The sequence below is a fragment of the Lissotriton helveticus genome, chromosome 5_1 (assembly GCF_964261635.1).
Source record: "Lissotriton helveticus chromosome 5_1, aLisHel1.1, whole genome shotgun sequence".
Taxonomy (NCBI): Eukaryota; Metazoa; Chordata; class Amphibia; order Caudata; family Salamandridae; genus Lissotriton; species Lissotriton helveticus.
This window is the reverse complement of record NC_136065.1, coordinates 480,077,672-480,097,026: the sequence shown is the minus strand read 5'-3', so window position 1 is coordinate 480,097,026 and position 19,355 is coordinate 480,077,672. Positions and strand designations below refer to the sequence as shown.

General features: G+C 43.0%; 1 protein-coding gene across 10 annotated transcripts in view; it reads right to left on the bottom strand.

Moving 5' to 3' along the window:
• The window catches only part of KAZN (kazrin, periplakin interacting protein), a 970,648-nt gene that overhangs the window by 44,435 nt on the left and 906,858 nt on the right, over positions 1-19,355 (bottom strand). For 8 of the 10 annotated variants that reach the window (XM_078642779.1, XM_078642789.1, XM_078642780.1 and 5 more), the window contains 2 exons: positions 18,787-18,976; positions 8,924-9,054 (listed from right to left, as the gene is read on the bottom strand). In XM_078642779.1, the coding sequence (XP_078498905.1) occupies positions 8,924-9,054; positions 18,787-18,976 (321 nt within the window). Of the gene's footprint in view, positions 1-8,915; positions 9,055-18,786; positions 18,977-19,355 lie in introns of all 10 variants that reach the window. The other 2 variants (XM_078642788.1, XM_078642785.1) reach the window with 1 other exon arrangement.

The window sequence follows — 19,355 nt, the reverse complement described above, 5'->3', positions numbered from 1 at the left end:
CTGAACAGTGATATGCCATTCGTCAGGCAAATACCGCAAACAATAATATCCAGTGAAATGAAAGCTAAAACTTAACTCAGGATAATCAGCTCATGCAATTGAATCTTTTCCGGATATGATTAGCTTCCTACTATTTACAAACCTACTATGGCATGATTAAGTGTTTTAATGTCGTCACTAAAACCCCTAGGTGGCATTTTTCTTGTAATTCACCAGAACATTTAGAGTAAATATTAAATTGTTGACTAAATAATAACACTCATTTATAGTTTTTGAAATAGGAAAATATATGTTAGGCCGAGGTCGGAGGTATGGTATGTTAGCTGGCAGACCGTAGTAAAAACCACAAAATATATACAATTTATGTTAATCCTTTTCAGTAAATGGTATTTTTACTTCTAATCAATAGAGTTTTGCTTTCTCTTTTAAAGTTAGTTTCAATCAATCAATATTTTCTTTATTCTGTAAATAAAATCATCATAAAAGAGTACAAATTCATATGATAAAAACAAGTTCATAAAAAGAAAATAAAACACCAGTGAAATGCAGTTACATATAAGAACAGGATAAACGTGAGACAGTTAATCAGTTCTTGATACTCTCGATGTCCAGACAGCTTGTAAAAAAGTTAAGACCGTAAACGTGACCTGGTCTGTGGGAAGCATCTGTAGATAAAACAAGGTAGGTGACACTTGTATAAAATGCAACAATTTGAGCAAAAGGATCAAATAATATACATCTGTAATATATTACAGATGTATATTATTTGTCACATACTGATTTATGATTTACTATATTGTTTTGTAACCTATATTGCCTATCTTTGATCTCCAATAAAAAATGATGACACACAAAAGGATTAAAAAACGCTTCCTCTGCCAGCTATAATTAGAACAAAACATTGTAAAATGAAGCAAATCCTGTGGCAGCACATTGTCGCACCCACACGATTCCCTGCCCTTTGGCCGAGTCCAGCCACGCGGGGAAGCCAAGAAATAATGCATTTGACTGAACCTGCACAATAAGAACCAATCGTGCTGTGAGCGAAGCAGGCCCAAGTATGGTTCTAACCCATGTACAGTCTTTTAGGAGCATACAGGCCCTGACTGTAGGTGTCTGGAGTTCTAAACTTTCTCTCTCCAGACAGGAACGGGCCAGGAACAATCTTTTAACATTCCGTAACTCAAGAGAGGAGAGATTAGTTGGATTAAAAAAAATGTCAGGCCTGCCTAGAGAAGAGAAAGATGCCTTAACATGGGCTAGCCATGGGATAATCATTGCCAGGTTTAGGACAGACATTCCTCAAGTATCATCTGGCTCAATTTCAGCTCCTCCCTACTCCAAAGCTTTATTCAACACAAGAGCGGGCTTAGGTCCATTAGGTCCGTGACGTAATCGAGCCCAGTTCTGCATGCACAGAGAATGCTGGAGTAGCCTTGGAAACATGGTCCAACTTACGCAAAAAATGATTTTCCATGGTCTGGAGTCGATCCACCTTGATGTAACCCCAGACCTTGCTACCATGTCGCAACTGTGCAATGCCCTTAGATTGGTAAATTTGTAAAAGATCTCCTGTGCCCTGGAACTAAGCCTCTGTGAAAAGCTAAAAACAACCCCCATGGTTTTAATAGATTCAATCAATACATCTGTAGAGCGCGCTACTCACCCGTGAGGGTATCAAGGCGCTGAAGGGAGGGGGGGGGGGGGGTGCCGCAACTACTCGAATAGCCAGGTCTTGAGGTGTCTCCTGAAGGTGAGATGGTCCTAGGTCCGTCGTAGGTGTGCGGGGAAGGAGTTCCATGTCTTGGCTGCCAGGTAGGAGAACGAAATCCCTCCGGCGGTGGCTCTGCGAATCCGTGGGATGGTGGCGAGGGCGAGGCTGGCGGGTGGGGGTGTAGAACGAGAGGCGGTTGTTGAGGTATTCGGGGCACATGTTGTAGAGTGCTTTGTGTGCGTGGGTGAGCAGCCTGAATGTGATCCTCTTGCTGACGGGGAGCCAGTGCAGGTTTCTCAGGTGGGCGGATATGTGGTTGTGGCGAGGGATGTAGAGGATGAGTTGTGCGGAGGCGTTCTGTATGCGCTGAAGCCGTTTCTGAAGTTTGGCTGTGGTTCCTGCATATAGGGTGTTCCCGTAGTCCAGTCGGCCGGTGACGAGGGCCTGGGTGACCGTCTTTCTGGCTTCAGTGGGGATCCACCGGAAGATCTTTCAGAGCATGCGCAGTGTGTTGAAGCAGGAGGACTAGACTGCGTTGACTTGCTTGGTCATCGTGAGGGAGGAGTCCAGGATGAATCCCAGGTTGCGTGCGTGTTCCATGGGTGTCGGTGCGGTGCCCAGCGTCGTGGGCCACCAGGAGTTGTCCCAGGCGGATGGGGATTGTCCTAGGATGAGGACCTCCGTCTTGTCCGAGTTGAGCTTCAGACGGATGTGCTTCATCCATTCGGTGACATCTTTCATTCCGTCCTGGAAGTTGGCTTTGGCGGTTAGAGGATCTTTGGTGAGGGAGAGTATCAGTTGGGTGTCATCCTGACCTTGTAACCTCTACCACGGGTTTCCAGAACTTTTTGGCATCAAAAAGAAAACCCAGGTTGGGGAAGGCATTAACCTTGGACACAGTAAAGTTTGATACCTTGAACGTCTTACTGCTAGTGGATTTGGGGACCACTACCATTATGTAAGATTTTTGAGAAGTTGACCGAAAGGTCCAGGAGTCCCATCAAACACACATACTTGGCTAGTAAAAGGTACAGACGCTGAGCGGGCCGGGGCATCAGGACCGCATTGCCCGCATATAGGAGGGCAGGGATAAATCTGTCCTTGATTTTGGGGCAGTCGGCCGACACCAAAAGAAGCGCAGATTCCAGCCCATTCACGTAGAGCTTGAACAAAAAGAGGGCCAAGATGCATCCCTGGCGGACTCCACAGCTTGTTGCAAATGATCGTGTGCATGCACCCCTGGGAGAGAAGTGCACCGAAGCTGAAGTTGTTGAATGAAGGTCAACAAATAATGTCACAATGCCAGAATCAACCCCCATCTTGCTCAGCAGAGCCCGTAGTTTACTTCGATTCACCTTATCAAAGGCGGACGTCAGGTCCATGAACGCAAAGTGTAACCATTCTGCCTGAGGCACAGTGTATTAGAGTTAGTTTGTTTGAATGCATTCCTCGCTTGCAGCAGTAAGGGTACAATAAAGCAAACAAGAATAGAAAGTTTCAATTAATTTCTTTCAATTTAATTGTAACTAATGGCTACAAGCAGGTGAGAATGGGAGTTAGCCCCAGGGTACTAAAATCAAGCAATTAATTGAGTAATGGGTAATTGAACCCTACAAATGTCCACTGTTAAATAAAGAGCAGTAGGGTGTGAACCAGAGCTAGCATAGTCTCAAATACTTACATGAAATACTCATATTATAGCAACTAAAAACATTTTTGTTACAGAGATGTTATGCTTCTCTAGAAAAAAAAAAACTTCCAAATTCCCTCAAAAACTGTTAAGTTATTTAACATAATTTTAGGATTGTGGTCCAAAAAAAGCTCTCAAATTTTCCAGTTAAGGTTATACAAGGAGCTGCGTAGATGCTCATGACCTTACATATGACATCACAAAGGACATCATCGATGACACTGCATATCATGTCGCCTCATACAGGGAACACGAAGGATAGCCAGCAGCAAGCACTGTAAGTGATGCACAAAGCGCCTTTTGTCATGCCCACTGCCTGTAACATATGGGGACATTAGGCATATACATGGCATAGTTTCCAGCACAGTCCTGTATACAGCAGACTACGGGCATTTAATTAGGGCGCCCAGGGCATTGCTGTGTTGGCTACATGCACATGGATTAAGCATAAGGCTGTAGGATCTGATTTAGAGTTTGACGGATGGCTAACTCCATCAGACAAGAGACGGATATTCCATCCGCCTTATTACAAATGTCTTTGGATATAATGCAATTAGGAGAATGGGGTAGTCAGGTGTGTAACGGAGTACTCATCTGAGAAACCCTTAATCAGTGCAATGGTCTGCTGCCATCCCCTGTAAGCTAATGCAACGGTTCACAGCCCTTCATGATTTCCTATGCAGCGCATGTATTTCCATACATTACTTCTGCATTTGAGGTGCTTTTGGCAAACAAAAACACTGGATATACAAGTCATCATATGGCTTACATGCACCATGCCTTGTATAAGGCATGAACGTGGCAAGAGATTGTTTCAAAGGCAAACATAGAGTATCATAATATACTCCTGTGTGGCTGAGGAACAGAATATGTCATGTGTCTTCAACTGTGTCATCTGTGATGGTTTGTTTGTGTTAAGTCGAGAGTAATGCACAGTGCCTCACATGTCATAGCTATCACTGGTAAAGTTGAGTGACTCTCAGCCATGCATTACAATACTACCATGCGCGGCAAAATATGCATTGCCTAATAACCAGGATATATCAGATGGGGACATTAAACGAGGTAGGGGAGGGGAGAATGGAGAGGGAGGAGGGTGGGGGGACAGGTATAATGGGATATCCGCTTTATTTATATATTAAAAAGCGTCAAGGAATAGACCCAAAAAGGTGTTGAGCCACTAGAACCCGAGCGCACTACTCCATATAATTATGTAAGGAGCACAACACACTGGTAGCGATTGGAGGTGTAGACTGCTTGCCCCCTATGAGTTCCTCAAAGATATGATACTCAGTCCCACCAAGTATGATTTGATTAGTGCTGAAAAGATTTCCATTCTGTTTAAGTATGACTTTGACTGCAATGGTTATGAGTAAATCCAGCAGCTCCTGATCTATAGTATCCATCAAGAGGCATGGATGACGATGCAGCCCGGAAACATGGCATGATCATAGGAAACGAGAGATTAATGGATATATTAAAGATTATTGATAAATGCTTCTGTATAGGAGACCAATAAGAGTCTAGTAATGTGCACTTAAAGAACATTTGATGATGAGTGCCTGGCTCTAGGTGCAATTCCAGCACAAATCGTTATCTCGTAACTTTAATTTATGTAAACAAACAGGGATCCAGTGTAGGAGATTCATTATGAAGAATTTTGATTGAATAAGTGATGGAACAATTTTATTACCTAAAGATGATTTCCCGATCAACTGCCAGGTATCAGGGGAAATGTGTTGATAGACTTCCTCATCAAGATGTTTTGTACCATTTAACACAAGTCATCGCGGGTTGTGTGGACTGGGGGACAGAGAGAATTTGGTATATGAGCCGAACTTTGCTAGAATAACCATATCGGTGCAATGTTTCAGTTTTCAGTACAACTTGTAGTTCTGTGTTTCTTTTAATAATTCTCTGATAGATATATTTATCTTTTTTTGTTGGTAATTCCTAAAGTCCACAGAAAGGACAAGTTTAGAAATTTTGACTGAGTTTTAAAAAAGTATACAAATTCATGTTACTACAATTACGTTTCTTAGTTAAGGATGAAAAGTGAAGAGGATCATGATTAGTATCATAGAGGTCTCCACCTAATCTGATGTCTTTGGAGGCCCACTGAGATGCCGTGCTAGGATCGATGTCGGTAACGAGCTTGGGTTGGGGTTGAGCCATAGTGATGCCTAGCTGGATGATTTAAGAATGGGTTTGGAGAGTCGTCTGCCAAGGTATTTTAACACACTTAACCATATCAGAAAGAATACGCTGAGAGTGTGCAGACGTACATTTTTATATTGTGAGAAGGGAATGTGTGCTAAAAGGAGAGCACCGTTCTCGGTTAATATGCACCTACGGGGGAGTGTAATGGAAGTCTGAGAGAAGCCAAGTCTCCCCTTGGGCTGCTAGGAAGGCTAATTAGTATTAGTTCCAATACGGGAGACTACAACCCCCTAATGTGGGCGATTTCCATAGAAATCCAGAAGTAAGTTTGTTAATTTCCTGGAAGAAAGAGAGTGAAAGTTTTGAGGGAAGCATGGATGACAAGAAATTTACTATTGGGGTAATCATCATTTTAAGATGTTTTTACTTAACGTAGGTTAGTATGTAATGTTATTAGGGAACCATACATTGCATTATAAAACAGCTTTTGAGTAAGTCACTTTAGTTTGTAATAATAAGCATTGTGAACCACCCGCAGCACCTACAGGGATTAGCCAATGGCAGGAGCCTACACGTCCTGGAACAGGGCTTTGCTACTGGCCACTGCCAAAATCTTTTAATAGCAGTTAAAGGCACCATAGCCCATGCTGCCTCTTCAGTATATGCCAGGGCTCTCCAAAGTCATTCCTGGAGGGCCGGATACATTCCAGATTTTTAGCATAGCCACATTTAGATAAATGTAGAAACCTTAAAATCTGGCATGGATCCGGACCCCCAGGACAGACTCTGGAGAGCCCTGATAAATGCCATGAAAAACAAATACTAAAGAGTTTACCAGGTAAAACAATTGTAGCACTGCCTGAAAAAAATGAAATGGAATATATTTATATATTACAACTTATTTCTATAGTGGTAGGCTGCTGTAATTCTATTTCAAAGCGCTTCAAGGTGAGACGAACTATACATCAAATGGCACCAATTATTGTCTTCAAGGCCCTCTTCCCCAACGAAAAAACCCCCCAATACATTTCCAAAATTCATGCTCGATTTTCAGACTCTTGTAAAACAAAAAAGTTTTTTTTAAAGTCCCTTATATATGTGCTATCTTCAGTGGCAGAGGTTTCACTTTGCCTACTTATACTTGTTGCACTTGACACTCAATTACATGAAATATTTCAGAGAACAGGCATTGAGTTTAACTTAATTTGGTGAGAAACAACTTTGAATTCACAACACAAACAAGATGACAACTAATTGAAACAGAATGAATTGAATGGCTGTGTTACATCTTACAAAGCTATGTGCTCGACAGTGCCATGCGGAGGGTCATGGTATGGGTTGCACTTTGACAGGCACTGGACTTTAGCTGTATATTACAGTGCAGGGGATCTTGGCGCCAGTTGTTCAGTGACATTCAGAGAGCCTGGGCATATACCATCAAGCAGTGGGTATGTGATATACACTGACAAGTACTGGATATTAGATGCACATGACCATGATGTGAGCTGGGTAAGTGCTTAAACAATGTCAAACAGTGTCTGGGAGTGTACTGAAGAGGTCCATGCAGTGGGGGCACATGCTGCAGTGACCTGCAGTGGATCTGTGTACTGGATTTGCACACGAGTGCAAAATGCGCAGTGGGTCATCTAGGTATGCACTGTTCCGAGTCACGCATCAAACTTTGCTGTGGGCTGCACATGGTTAGGCAGGGGAACATTGCAAATGTTTACAACTCTATAGAGTGTATCTGATGACAGGTGTGTGCTGTAACCTGCCATGCAGTGGTTGGCGTTTTGACTGTGTACTGCACGCAGTGGACCTCCATCATGTAATGGATCGGAGTATGTGCTGTGCACTGCCGTGCATAGCGTCCAGGTAGTTCCCGTAAATTGCCATGCGCGGGATCTTTACTGTATATTGCCCTATAGTGGGTCTTGGTCAGGGTTCTCCAACCAGTAGTTAGTGAGCTACAGGTAGCTCGCCAGCAGATTTAAAGTAACTCGCCTATGTGCTGCCTAGCATACTACATTAGAGGCTTTTTCCTAGCTGAATTAGTATATTTAAACCAAAATTGAAAAGCAGTAATGGAGATGAACATTTTCAGGTCTCATGAAAAAATGCTTGTAGAAATATAGTATTCCCCACATAGAGGAACTCCCCATTGACAAAGTCTATTTTACATTACTGCCGGCAAACATTACTGATGTACTTGCATATGGTGGTCACTGAAGTAATCTTGTCTAATGTCACAGTTACAACTCTAACAATATTAGTAGCTCGGGGTGATTTTCATTTAACATAAGTAGCTCTTATTACAGAAAAGGTTGGAGACCCCTGATCTAGGTATAGGTACATGGGGTAGATCTAGGTATTTGTTGTAACCTGCTGTGTAATCAGGGCATGTGCTGTACACGGCGTGCAGGTGGTTTTGGTATTTGCTGTACAGTAGCTTGAAGTTGGTACAGAAACAGGTTACAAGTTGCAGTGCATTCTGGTATGTGCTCCTTTGTGATTCAACACAGGGTCAGTGGTGGTGTTTGGGGAAAGTGGGGACTGAGGGATAGCATTCTGAATCAGGAGTGACACAGAAGGTCTGGCTAACAGCATGCATCAGTGCACTGTCTGCGCTTACAGAGGAGTCCTGCAGCCTGGTCCTCAGCCAGAGGGGTCACTGTAGAGCGGTCTGCCAAGGGGTGGGGAAAAGATAAAGAACATGAACAGTTACAGCCTACCAATCACACCAACAGCCGGGGCTCCCCCGCCCAATGAAACCTACACACCCCCCTACCCACGTAATGTACCCACTTACCCTCAGGTTGTAGTGCCTAAGGGAAGAATACTGAACCACATGAACACTGAGCCTGGGTTAAACAGGGAAAACCTTAAATGTTCAAAAAATAAACCCTTCTAAAATATAAAAGAAAATGCTCGTGTTGACCATTCAAAGGTGTATATAGGAAAATTTTCCTTAAAAATTGTAAGACGAAAATATGTTCCTGGTGCACATGGCAAGGGGTGCGGCAAAATTTCAGCTGTATTCACATCCGTCAAAAAGCTTAAAGAAGCCATGACTTTATACCAGGTCACAAAAACCTGGGGGACTGATTACAGTGACTCACACATGGCCACAATTCATAGGGTGGATTTAAGAGACTAAAAGATTTTCGCATGCATGGGTATTTCGGATAATCTGTTTTATGGCCACGATAGGAGGCATCCAAGTGGACTGTCCAGATATTCTTAACACAGGTCTGTCCTACAAAGGAGCTAGTTCATCAAGTTAAGATACAAAGTAACATGACAGTGGCTGTTCAGTATGTATGAATAATAGTGAAAAGGGACCCACACTACCGTCTTACATTGCAGAGGGAATGCGTTCGATGTCGGGGAGAGTTGATATCGCTTGGCGTCGAGGATCTGTCGCCGTCGGCTGCCGACGCATCGGATATTATAGACGGCTGTCGCGAATGGCAAGGACTCACTTTGACACCTGAAACAGAAAACCATAGAAACAAAAGGTATGAAAAGAAAACTCTTCCAAGTGATTTTTACTGTCTTGGGAAGTAATAGTAACACTTTAGCATAAAGGAGATAAAAAGAAAGATACATGCACTAACCAAGCCATTACAAATATGTGAAAGGCATGTACATAAAACATTCTGAAGAGAACAATCTGATATTGCACCTTAGCAAACTTAAAATAATTTCCCTATCTGCAATTAACTTTTTTTATTACATTGCTAAACCAACATTAGCAGCACACCAAATTATTCTATTTCATTATAACTTTGTGTTTCAAAACATCTTGGTCTAATTAACTTCATCACAAGTCCGAGTGTCGATATTCTTTATTTTCCTTGCACATGCATAATGTTTCCCAAAGTTTGCTGCCCTTATGACACACTTGATACATGATGTTTGGAGAAAGGACACTCCATGTTCAAGGCTCAATTCGGGGAGCTCTCGACCACCACATTTAAGATGGAATCTAAGAATGAAATCGAATAACAGAATCTGACTTTCTCAAATCCAGCAAATTCAGAAGGTTATTAAAAACCCATCTCTTCAAGAGGGTGTACGGTGAGCCCGTGCTTAATTTGTCAACGAAATAAGTACAAGGACCCAAAATATTCCTCAGGCGGCTACTGCAGCTTGCACTTTATATACTTTTCTATAATACAAAACTGGAAATCATATTTTCCATCTGAAGCCATTAACTGATATCTTGTAGCTCGGAAAAAAGGCTCATGGATTGGTTTGTTTTCAAATTGCAACTATCAGCAAGTTAATCTGCACCATAGCTGCTATTCCTTGAGGAGGAGCATGCATCTGCTGAGGACCAGCACCATCTCCTGTAGGTTGGATGTCATCAAATGGACAAGTACATTACCGAAGTATCATCACATAAAAACTGCATTGAACTACCACTACATTGATCAAGTGCCAAATATTTTAACTGCTACATTCAAATCAGAACATTGAACGCAGTGCTTAATTTGAGCGTGTGGTTTTCGGTGCCCCGCATCAACACTTAATCCTCAACAGCAGCGCTTTTCATGACCACCAGTTAAGGACACAATAATTTACGTGAAGGTTAAGTGATTTACCCAGAATCACTGGATGTTGAGCCTTCGCGGAGACTGGAACCTGGTTCCCCAGCTACGAATTCTGCAGCTCTGGCCATTAGCCCCCCCCAATTTCATGGCTAACAGTTGGTTCTGTTTTAGACGGCACTAACAGGAGAGATGAGCTGGTGTAAGGGGCCTCCTGAAGAGAGCCCTGGGACTTATTTGTTTACAAATTAACCACTGATAGAGCGTACATCTGCATCACTACACATCTTGCCCTAACCCTACCTCTTACCGCAACCAGGACCATAACCCTCGCACCAACTCTAATCCTACCCCCAACCCCCTACCTCTACCTTAATCCCAAGCAGACCTTAAACTGGTGCCTTTAGTATAATCCTGAGCAGAACCCTGGACCTACACAAACAGTAACCCTACCCGGGAACATCACCATAACCAAAACATGGTTTTTAACCTTATGCTAGCCCTAACCCTATGCTCAATATCAAGCACCACAACTCAACCTTACAATAACATCAAAGCTAACGCAAACCCTAAACCAAAGCCTCACCTTAAAACCAAACACTAAGGGGCATATATATATTTTTTAATAGTGGCGCAGGGCAGCTGGCAGCAGGATGCCTTGCTGTCGCTGCTCTTGGACAGGGAAAGAGCCGGAATGTGCCAAATTTATCCAATACCTGTCCTCCTCCCTTGTGCTAGCGCCGTTTTGGCATCCTAGCACCCACGCAGCCACCTTTGCTCCATGGTGCACGATTTTTTTGTGCAGGAAGGGACACGCATGACGCACACCTCTCACAAACATGCACCTGTGTTTAACTTTAAACCTAATGCTAACACTAACCAATGCTAATATAATCAATGTATTCTGCCTGGTAGTCTTGGGGTGGTATTGTGGTAAGGTTTAATGCAGGACCTTCTAAGTAACTCACATCACTGTAGTGAAATCTAAGTGATGGAAGCACGCCCTACTGTGATCTTTCCTTTCCGCCAGCAGAGGATCACAGCTCGAGCGTTCCAAAGGGGTTAACTTCAAGAAATCAAATAGTACTTATTGGACTACTAACGTCAAAGACCTCATAAGAGTGTATGCTGCAGACCAAGAAATGAAGCACCTCAAAGTCTACATGCTATAAAAGTATCCACTCAAATCAAACCGAAGCACCAGTGACATTCATTTGCACAAAAAAACAAAGAAAATTATCGATTTACAGGTCTGAGTCTGCCACTGATTCCAGTGTTGCTAGGACCTGCCTTTTTAGGTGTCGACGGGAGTTTCTGTACAGTTACCATCTTGAATCTCACACTATTTGCATTTCTTTCAAGCTGTAGCTCTGGCTGAACAATTATGGTTTAATGTCGGGGTTTACATTGTGGTCAAATTTCCGTGTCCTCCTTTCAATATCAAGCTTATACAGTGGAGTTGACCATGTTTATGATCCCTGAACTCCTCAGGCTGCAATTCTGCCACACAGCGAACATATTTTATTTTTTAAAGCTCAAGGATGGACATATTAGCTTTCATTTTCCAGACAGAATACAACCCTGAAAGAATATTCTAAGCAAGAACTCATGTGTCCAGTAGCTGCCTTTATACACCATGTGCAAATCAAAGGGACCACTTACATATCAGACCGGTCTCTCAGAGTGCTGCTTTTAAGAATGGAAATGCTAGGTAATCTATCTTTCCCACATATATACTGCTTGGGACTTACCCCTCTAAAAAAAAAAAAACACTGGTGACCCGCTCGTGCTCAGAGATAGGTGAATAAACGGACAGGCGGATGGATAAACACACACACACACACACACAATACGGAGGCGGTTGGCACACCTTCGGGTGGGTCATGAGAAGCAGGAAATCACAGTTGCAAAAACAGCTTTCGGAGGATGTCTGCAATGCTATAATTGAAAAACTTTACCCCAGGAACTCAAAAATTTGGGGTCATGGTTTGGCAAAAAAAAAGGGACGGAGTCATGTAAAGCAGTCTGACAGTCAATTTACATTTTTTTTTATACTTTGCAACAAAAAATGGTAATGAGAAACCGGATAGTAGCTCTGTTCTAGTTTATCTGGTTGCAAAGGCTGCCTTTTAAAATACTTGCAGTTCATACATTACAATCCTTCTTTTGCAGAGAGCTATGAGCCAGCATCAAGGACAGCATGCAAACTGCAAGGCATTGTACTAGAACCTTATTGTTTTTCCACATTCTGTTAATATAAGGCTGCTACAATGGGTGTCTTTGGGTTAAAATAAAGTCTTATTGGTATGAACAACCCCAAGAACTTTGTTGCATTTAAATGCAGACTGTGTTTCTCCCTGCCATGCACCCTGAACATATAAACGTTTACAATATGGAGAAGTGTGGCTCAATGGTTAGAGCAGGCAGACCTTGATGCAGAGCTCTGGCCAGGGCCCAGGGTTCGATTCCCGCCTCGGCGGGTCTCCGACTCATTAATTCCCCTGACTGGATATTCTCACATCAGTACCTGTTCTGATCATGGGTCCCACGCTGCAACTCTGGGCAATAGCTTGCTTAGTCTCCACAACGGCCCCAAAAGCGCTGGGATGCCTGGCTGCACCTGGGGGGTGCCCAGGAGTGGACATTTCCCAGGAAAGCCAGGAAGGGTTCCTAAGCGGTATACGGACAGCGCCGGGACACCTCCGGTGGAGGTAGCTGTGCGCTTTACAAATTCCGACATTTACAATTTTTTTTTTTTACAATATACAGCAAGTAACATGTAGTCTTCATTGCATTTGTACATACAGGGGTACACAGCCCAGTGCCATAGCTGCTGATTGTACAGTATATTCGCAGGGCACATAGGCTTGAACGTCCCTGCATCTCTATAGTCCCACATATAACATAAAACATATAATCATTGGTGCTTTGTGTTAGGGGTAACCGACAGTAACCGTCAGTCTGGTCGTAGTGAAACCAAGTGTAACCCTCACTGTCTAGTGCAGCGCTGGAAGAAGTTTTACGTCTGCTATTCTCAGGAGAAAATTTCCAACCTTTCTCAGTATGGGAAAAGATTAGAAAAGAGTTTGCGAAAACCCTTAAAACATGCAAGTTAGTAGGTTTGCACATAGTCAAAAGGGCATTCCAACCCTGGAACTATTGCTACTTTCAACCCCAGTATGTATATGTGCGGAAATGTGGCAAAATAAGGGACTTGCTAGTATTCAAACCCTACTGTGGTATAAGCCCTGGCATACTCAGAAAGGCTATATCAGAGCTCTTATATAATGAGATTGCTACTATAATTTGTAGCCGCATAACGTTGCACAATAGGGACAAGTGGATTTTGTTACAGGACAAATAGATTTATGAAGCAACCTGCCCAATGGACAAGTCGATATTTTTTATTAAATTCCACACCCGTTATGCAATAACACAATAATATCATAATATCATGTAACACAATTCACACACTTGAATGATTTATTGTCAATCTATAATGTGTACATGAGGTAAAGCACTCGGACACCTTGCATAAAAAAATGAGTGCTATTTAAATTGTTAATCGTGTAAGTACTTGCACAGACTGATACCCTTGTCATTCTTACATGGTAAACATATCTCTAATATACAGGGACTGAAAATAGCCAAAAGCTTTCCCCAAATTGTACTTTCTCTTAAGTACTTCTGAAGTGATAACAAGCTGTGTGCCTTTTTTCCACTCCATTGCCCTGGAATCTAGGTATTAGGCTCCAGATAGTTCACAGCCAGGACTATACGCTCCCAAAAGGAGGGCTGATGGACCTTTAAATCTGGCCTTTGTTTTCTGTCTAGCTGGAACTCAAAATAAGAAAGCCCTCTTGCCCCTTGCGTATTGCTACTCTGACCAGATAGTCGACAATGTACGGGGGCTGCTGCATTGTGTCCCTGTGTTGACAAATTACACATGGACAAATTCATGATATTTCCCTGAGGTCAGGCAGATCCCCCGATCTGACTCAATATTAGCTACCGATCAGGAATCCTGTAGGATCCCCCTTCATTCAAGCACTGCCAGCCTGTAACGATGCCAGAAATTAGAGGTCTGAATTAGGAAGAGCGAGGTGTGGCGTGCCCTCTCATGTGTTGGTGGCAGGGTCCACTAATTGTGGTTGCAGAAATTAGAGATGCAGTGTATGCCATACTCTAATTCTCCTCTTATTGTTCTTTTGCTCCACACAAAGTATGGATTTTGACTATGAAGAATACTCTCAGTACAATAACCAACTCTCTTTGGATATTCAGCTTAAATCAGTTCTGACTCACAAGGCTGCACATTAAGTGTATGCAATTCTATTTTATTGCCATCATCTGTGTCACAATGTCATCTGGACAGTTTCCTGGTCCAAAGTGTTGCCTTGCATGCTTAGGGCAGGGTTCATTAAATGCAATTTAGGTTGTCTCTCATCAAGGTATATGTTTATGCTATTTTCCTCGATTGGCACAAATGATTGACCAGCAACAGGAGAAATTCCAGATACATTCCCGCTAAAGGAAGATAACATGACAGGGGCGAAATTTCCGAGCAACTAGTAACATGGTGGATTCCCCAAAAATGTATATCCAGCCTAGAAACGCTGCTGGGTTAATCCCAAGGTTTTAAGATACAGGGTAGGTAACCTTTGTAATTATCATATCACACTGTTATCTGCAACATGGGCTAATGAGTCTGTGCTTGGATGGCTATCAGCCTTTGCCGTCACAATTGTACCCTTCTTTAAAGGGACATCGTCCTGGTGGTCTTGTCATTTTGATGTATCTGGTTCGTTCGTGTAAAATCCCACGACTACACACCGAATCCTAATTTTGTATTTTTTCTAGCTTTTTTATTTAAATGTTCCGTGTATCCTTTTAATTACCTATCATTAATCACTTTAGTAGGGACCTTGGTCTGCATTTGGCAGATCTGATTTTTTTTTAATAACATGCATACTGGACCAAGAGGTAACAACTTGTTCCGCCTTGATATTTTGGGAGGTTATGATGCTAAGATCAGCTCCAGTACTGACCTAAAGTTGATTCTGTGTGAACCAAAGATTTATGAAGGGGTCCTCAGCCAAAGGTTGTTAATTGCAGGAATGATTGTCAAGAGAGATTCCTAATAAATTGTATATGTTCTTACAATCGTATAAGTGCCTTGGGATGCTGTCCGCCTGACATGCCTACCGGAACAAATTTTGTGGTTAAAGGTAAACATTCAATTATTGATCAAGCCTTAGTCTCTGTGAGTCTGTGGGACTCGATTTGCTCCTTTGAAATTACCTCATGTCCCAAAGTGATCATAACCCATACTGTCTTGTCTTTGATAAGGCGGACCGGTTTTATCCCTAAATACCAGTATCCTAGTCCCATGGCAAGAGACAGTAACCAACCCTCTTCCATTTCATACAAAGTGATTTCTAACACCAGGCAAAACTTTGATAGTGTGTAGACCTTCATATATGCAATAAGCTCTTTCAGGCTTTAAAAAAATTATATCTGCATCTTAAAATCATGATATTCTCGTGAACCTATTAAACCTACCCTTGATGAACCCAAATGGTATTCTAAAGCCTGCAATAAAGGTAAACAAGATCTCTTCCCAGGTGTCAAAGTGTTCCTCTACAAAAGCATTAAGCATTAATAACTGAAAGGTGAACCCACTATAAAGAAATGATTAAGAAAGCAAAATACAAGTACACGTGAAATGTCTGGTGGGAGCAAAGGGTGTGACATTAGTTAGAACATCTCGGAAACCTCGATTTGAGGAGGAGAAAGTGAAGTGTTGCTCATCAGAACAAATGAAGCATCTTCTGAATTTTATTTTACATTTTAAGAATTTCAAATGTTTATTAAAGCTAGTCAAAGGAACAAGATCCCATGGCCTGACTGGGTTTCCATGGATATTCAAAAAGAAGACATTGGTCTGTGGGGTTCTCTAACTCCATGATTTCAAATGTAGCCTGTGTTCCTTTGGATTTTACAGAAACGTGGGATCCTTTATAACTACCTTTAAGAATGGAGATAGGTCAGACCCTTCTGTCACCTTATTAGCTGCCCGACATAGACACTGGTTTGCCTCTGTAAAATGTGGACTAGGTGGGAAGCGGACATCCTCCTTTGGTTCAGAGAGTGGCATCAGGCAGGGCTGCATCTTGGCTCCCTTGTTGTTTACACTTCATATCAATCCGTTGGCATCGGATTACTTACAGAATCTGCAGATACTCCAACGGTTGGGTGTCGGTGTCAACTTTTCTGTGCCTTACTCCGTGCCAAGTACGCAGATCCCTGTTGCACACAACAGGATTCCACCCTTGTGAGTCGTGCATGATCCCCTCTTGGGGTGATATCCTGAGGGGCCCTGGCTTTAATACCATCAACCTTCAGAGGATTATTCCTTATTTGCAGACCACTGGTGGCATCAAGTGGACACAGCATGGAGTTGCACAACAGTCCCCATCACCTCCATCCTGTTTCTGAAGGACTCACCATTCTACAAGAGGGTTACCATAGCTACCTGGAAGGTGTAGGCTGTCTTCCCATAGGACCATGGGAAGATAAAGTTCTTGAGTACTAAACTCCAATCTGTGAACAATACCTGTATCCCAGTGGCAGCTTGCTCAGAACAGGTGTGGTGGGCGGGAGGGTGGAGAGACGGGGGGGCTTAAGCAAAAATAAAAAACTTAGTTTCACCGCTGCACGCCTCTCCAGCCAACGCACACCTCTACTCCTCCGCTGGAAGCAACAGAAGCACACAGGCTTCCGGGCTCGCCCAGCCAATCACGAGGCTGCAGCAGCAGTGTCGTGATTGGCCTGAGCATCCCGTTTGGATGCTTACGCAGTGCCTAGAAAGGCTGGGCATGCTCTCCACGGGGCTGTGCAACACAGTTCAATGGAGAACATGACAGTTTGGCCAACCTAGTGCAAACTACTCCACCCCTGCTCTGGCGTCAGGAAGCCAGCCCTGCCCCGACTCCCAAAAGAAACTGATAATAACTTCTTGATACTATCACTTTCTTTTTTCACTGCCGCAATAGCAGCGGGGCGACGCTCCTCCGCCTTAGCGGAGGAGCCGCCACTGCTGTATCCCCTTAACGGCAAGGTAACCATTTCATCTACTTCCATGGTGTGGGCAGACATCCCTGTGTTCTTCAGCAATAGTTTTGGCATCAGATCAAAATGGAACATCGACTATACTCAGTGATGAAGAGACCTGAGCTACCCTGCCAAGTACCTGAAATGAGGACGAGGAGATGTGTCATTTTGGCTTATTGTGGTGCTAATGGGTGCCTGATCCAAGTGCACGAGGATGGCATTTGCCCTGTATGCTGAGATATGTTTAAACGTAGAGTGATAAGAACTCGTCCCCTACCTAGACAACCGTAAAAATGCTAGAGACTTTATGGAACTTCTTAAGGGTGCATTGTATACAAATATGCTAAACAAGTAACTGCAGTACTAACCACGTAATGCCGATTTCCAACCCTGGGCTTTTTTTTTCCTTCACTGGCCTATTTCTGGTCTCAGCCTGGCCGCGGTAACGCTCGTCGCATTTCCCCATACAGTTCCTCTAACAACTACGTATGTATTATGGTTGTTTTCTGCCCACCGAAAAACAGAAGTTCCTTATAATGCTTATTATTCAAGAAACAGGAGCAAAGCGATTTGGAATTCTTTAAGTGAACATGCGACCCACCCAACTCTTGTTTTATTCCTTGACCAAACGCGAAAAATCGAGTACCCCAGTGTGCAGAAAAAAGCATTACAGGACTATAGAAGCTTTGTATATGAGAAGCCTAAAATCAAATGAAAATGGGTCTAGAAATATGTAGTGTATATCCTTACATTAAGTTGTACTCTTTTGAAGAGTTTGCTTCTGTAGAAATACCCATGTTATATTTTCCACGTAAGCCCTTATATATGTGTGTTATTGGAAATGCGAAAACGCTGCGCAAGAGCAGACAACAGTAGATAGCCTGACACAATGTTACACATAGTAAAAGAGCAGTGAAGGCCAAAAACTCGTGCGAATCTCTCACCTTGCGACGCACAAATGTTATGTCTGGAACGCTGCTGCCGCCTAGTGGCCTCACTCTGTATGGTCTTTAGTCTACTCTTAACCTTGTATTAGTTTTCTTATCGCTCGACAATTGCTTGATAATTGTAACTTAAGTATCGTGATGAAGCCAGTTTGAATAACATAATGGTTTAGTAAGATTAATTCATTTACACATTTTAGTAAAATGCACTATTTTTTTGCCTCCATTTTTTACATAAATTATTCTGTATAATTAGCCATCATTCGTACTAAGAACGAGGCCGTAGTTAAGACAAGAAGGCGGCTCTCTACATTAAATGCAAAAATGGATAGAGAAGAACGCTCTCCTCATTTGTGCATTTCTTTGGCAAGGACCACTTTCTATATTTAAAAATACAATTATGTAATAGGTGCGGAAAATAAACACTGCTATCAAAATGCACCCCCACCAATGAAGCTCTAATCTTGCATGTTCTATCTCTTCATTAATCTTTGTTTTCAGTTTTGTTGGCAGGGCTAGACTGGATGCACAAACAACCCTTGTGATAGTTTAATTCGTCTATTTTACAGCTTTTTTTTAACCTCACACAGAAGGAGCTCGGTTAAGACATACCTTGCCGGTCTGCAGTGTGCTGCGAGTGGCCGTGGTAAAGTGTCTGCTGGCTCTGTCGGATTGCTGCCGTCAGCGGCAGGTCTGCGTGCATCACCCACTCCTGGTTTCCATTTAAAAGCGCCTCGCCGGGCATCGCTAACGAATGACGCTTCGGAACATCCTTGTTGAGAGTGGCTAAGGACTGCTTCGCCTGAAAAAGATGAATGAGAAATCACATTACGCAACATCTTCCACCGCCGCCAATCTATCGCGTTGACTCTGCTGTTGGTTGGGGGCGAGGCTAGCGCGCGACTCTTTGCGACACTGATTGAACTTCTATTCTGAGGATCAGTCGCATGGCCTGCTAATAAGAACAAACACGCTCATACTGACAGGTAAGGAGACACATGGGTTTGAGCCCACGTCGAGCTAGCATGGGGCAGGTCGCCTAATGGCCAAATGTTTGAGAGTATCCATGCTTTAGGCCCTAAAGCATGGATACTCTCAAACATTTGCCCAGGGTCCACAAAGTACGGTCTGTGGTATGACCGAGGGCCGCACTGATTCCAGCAGGGTGGCAGTAGGGAGTC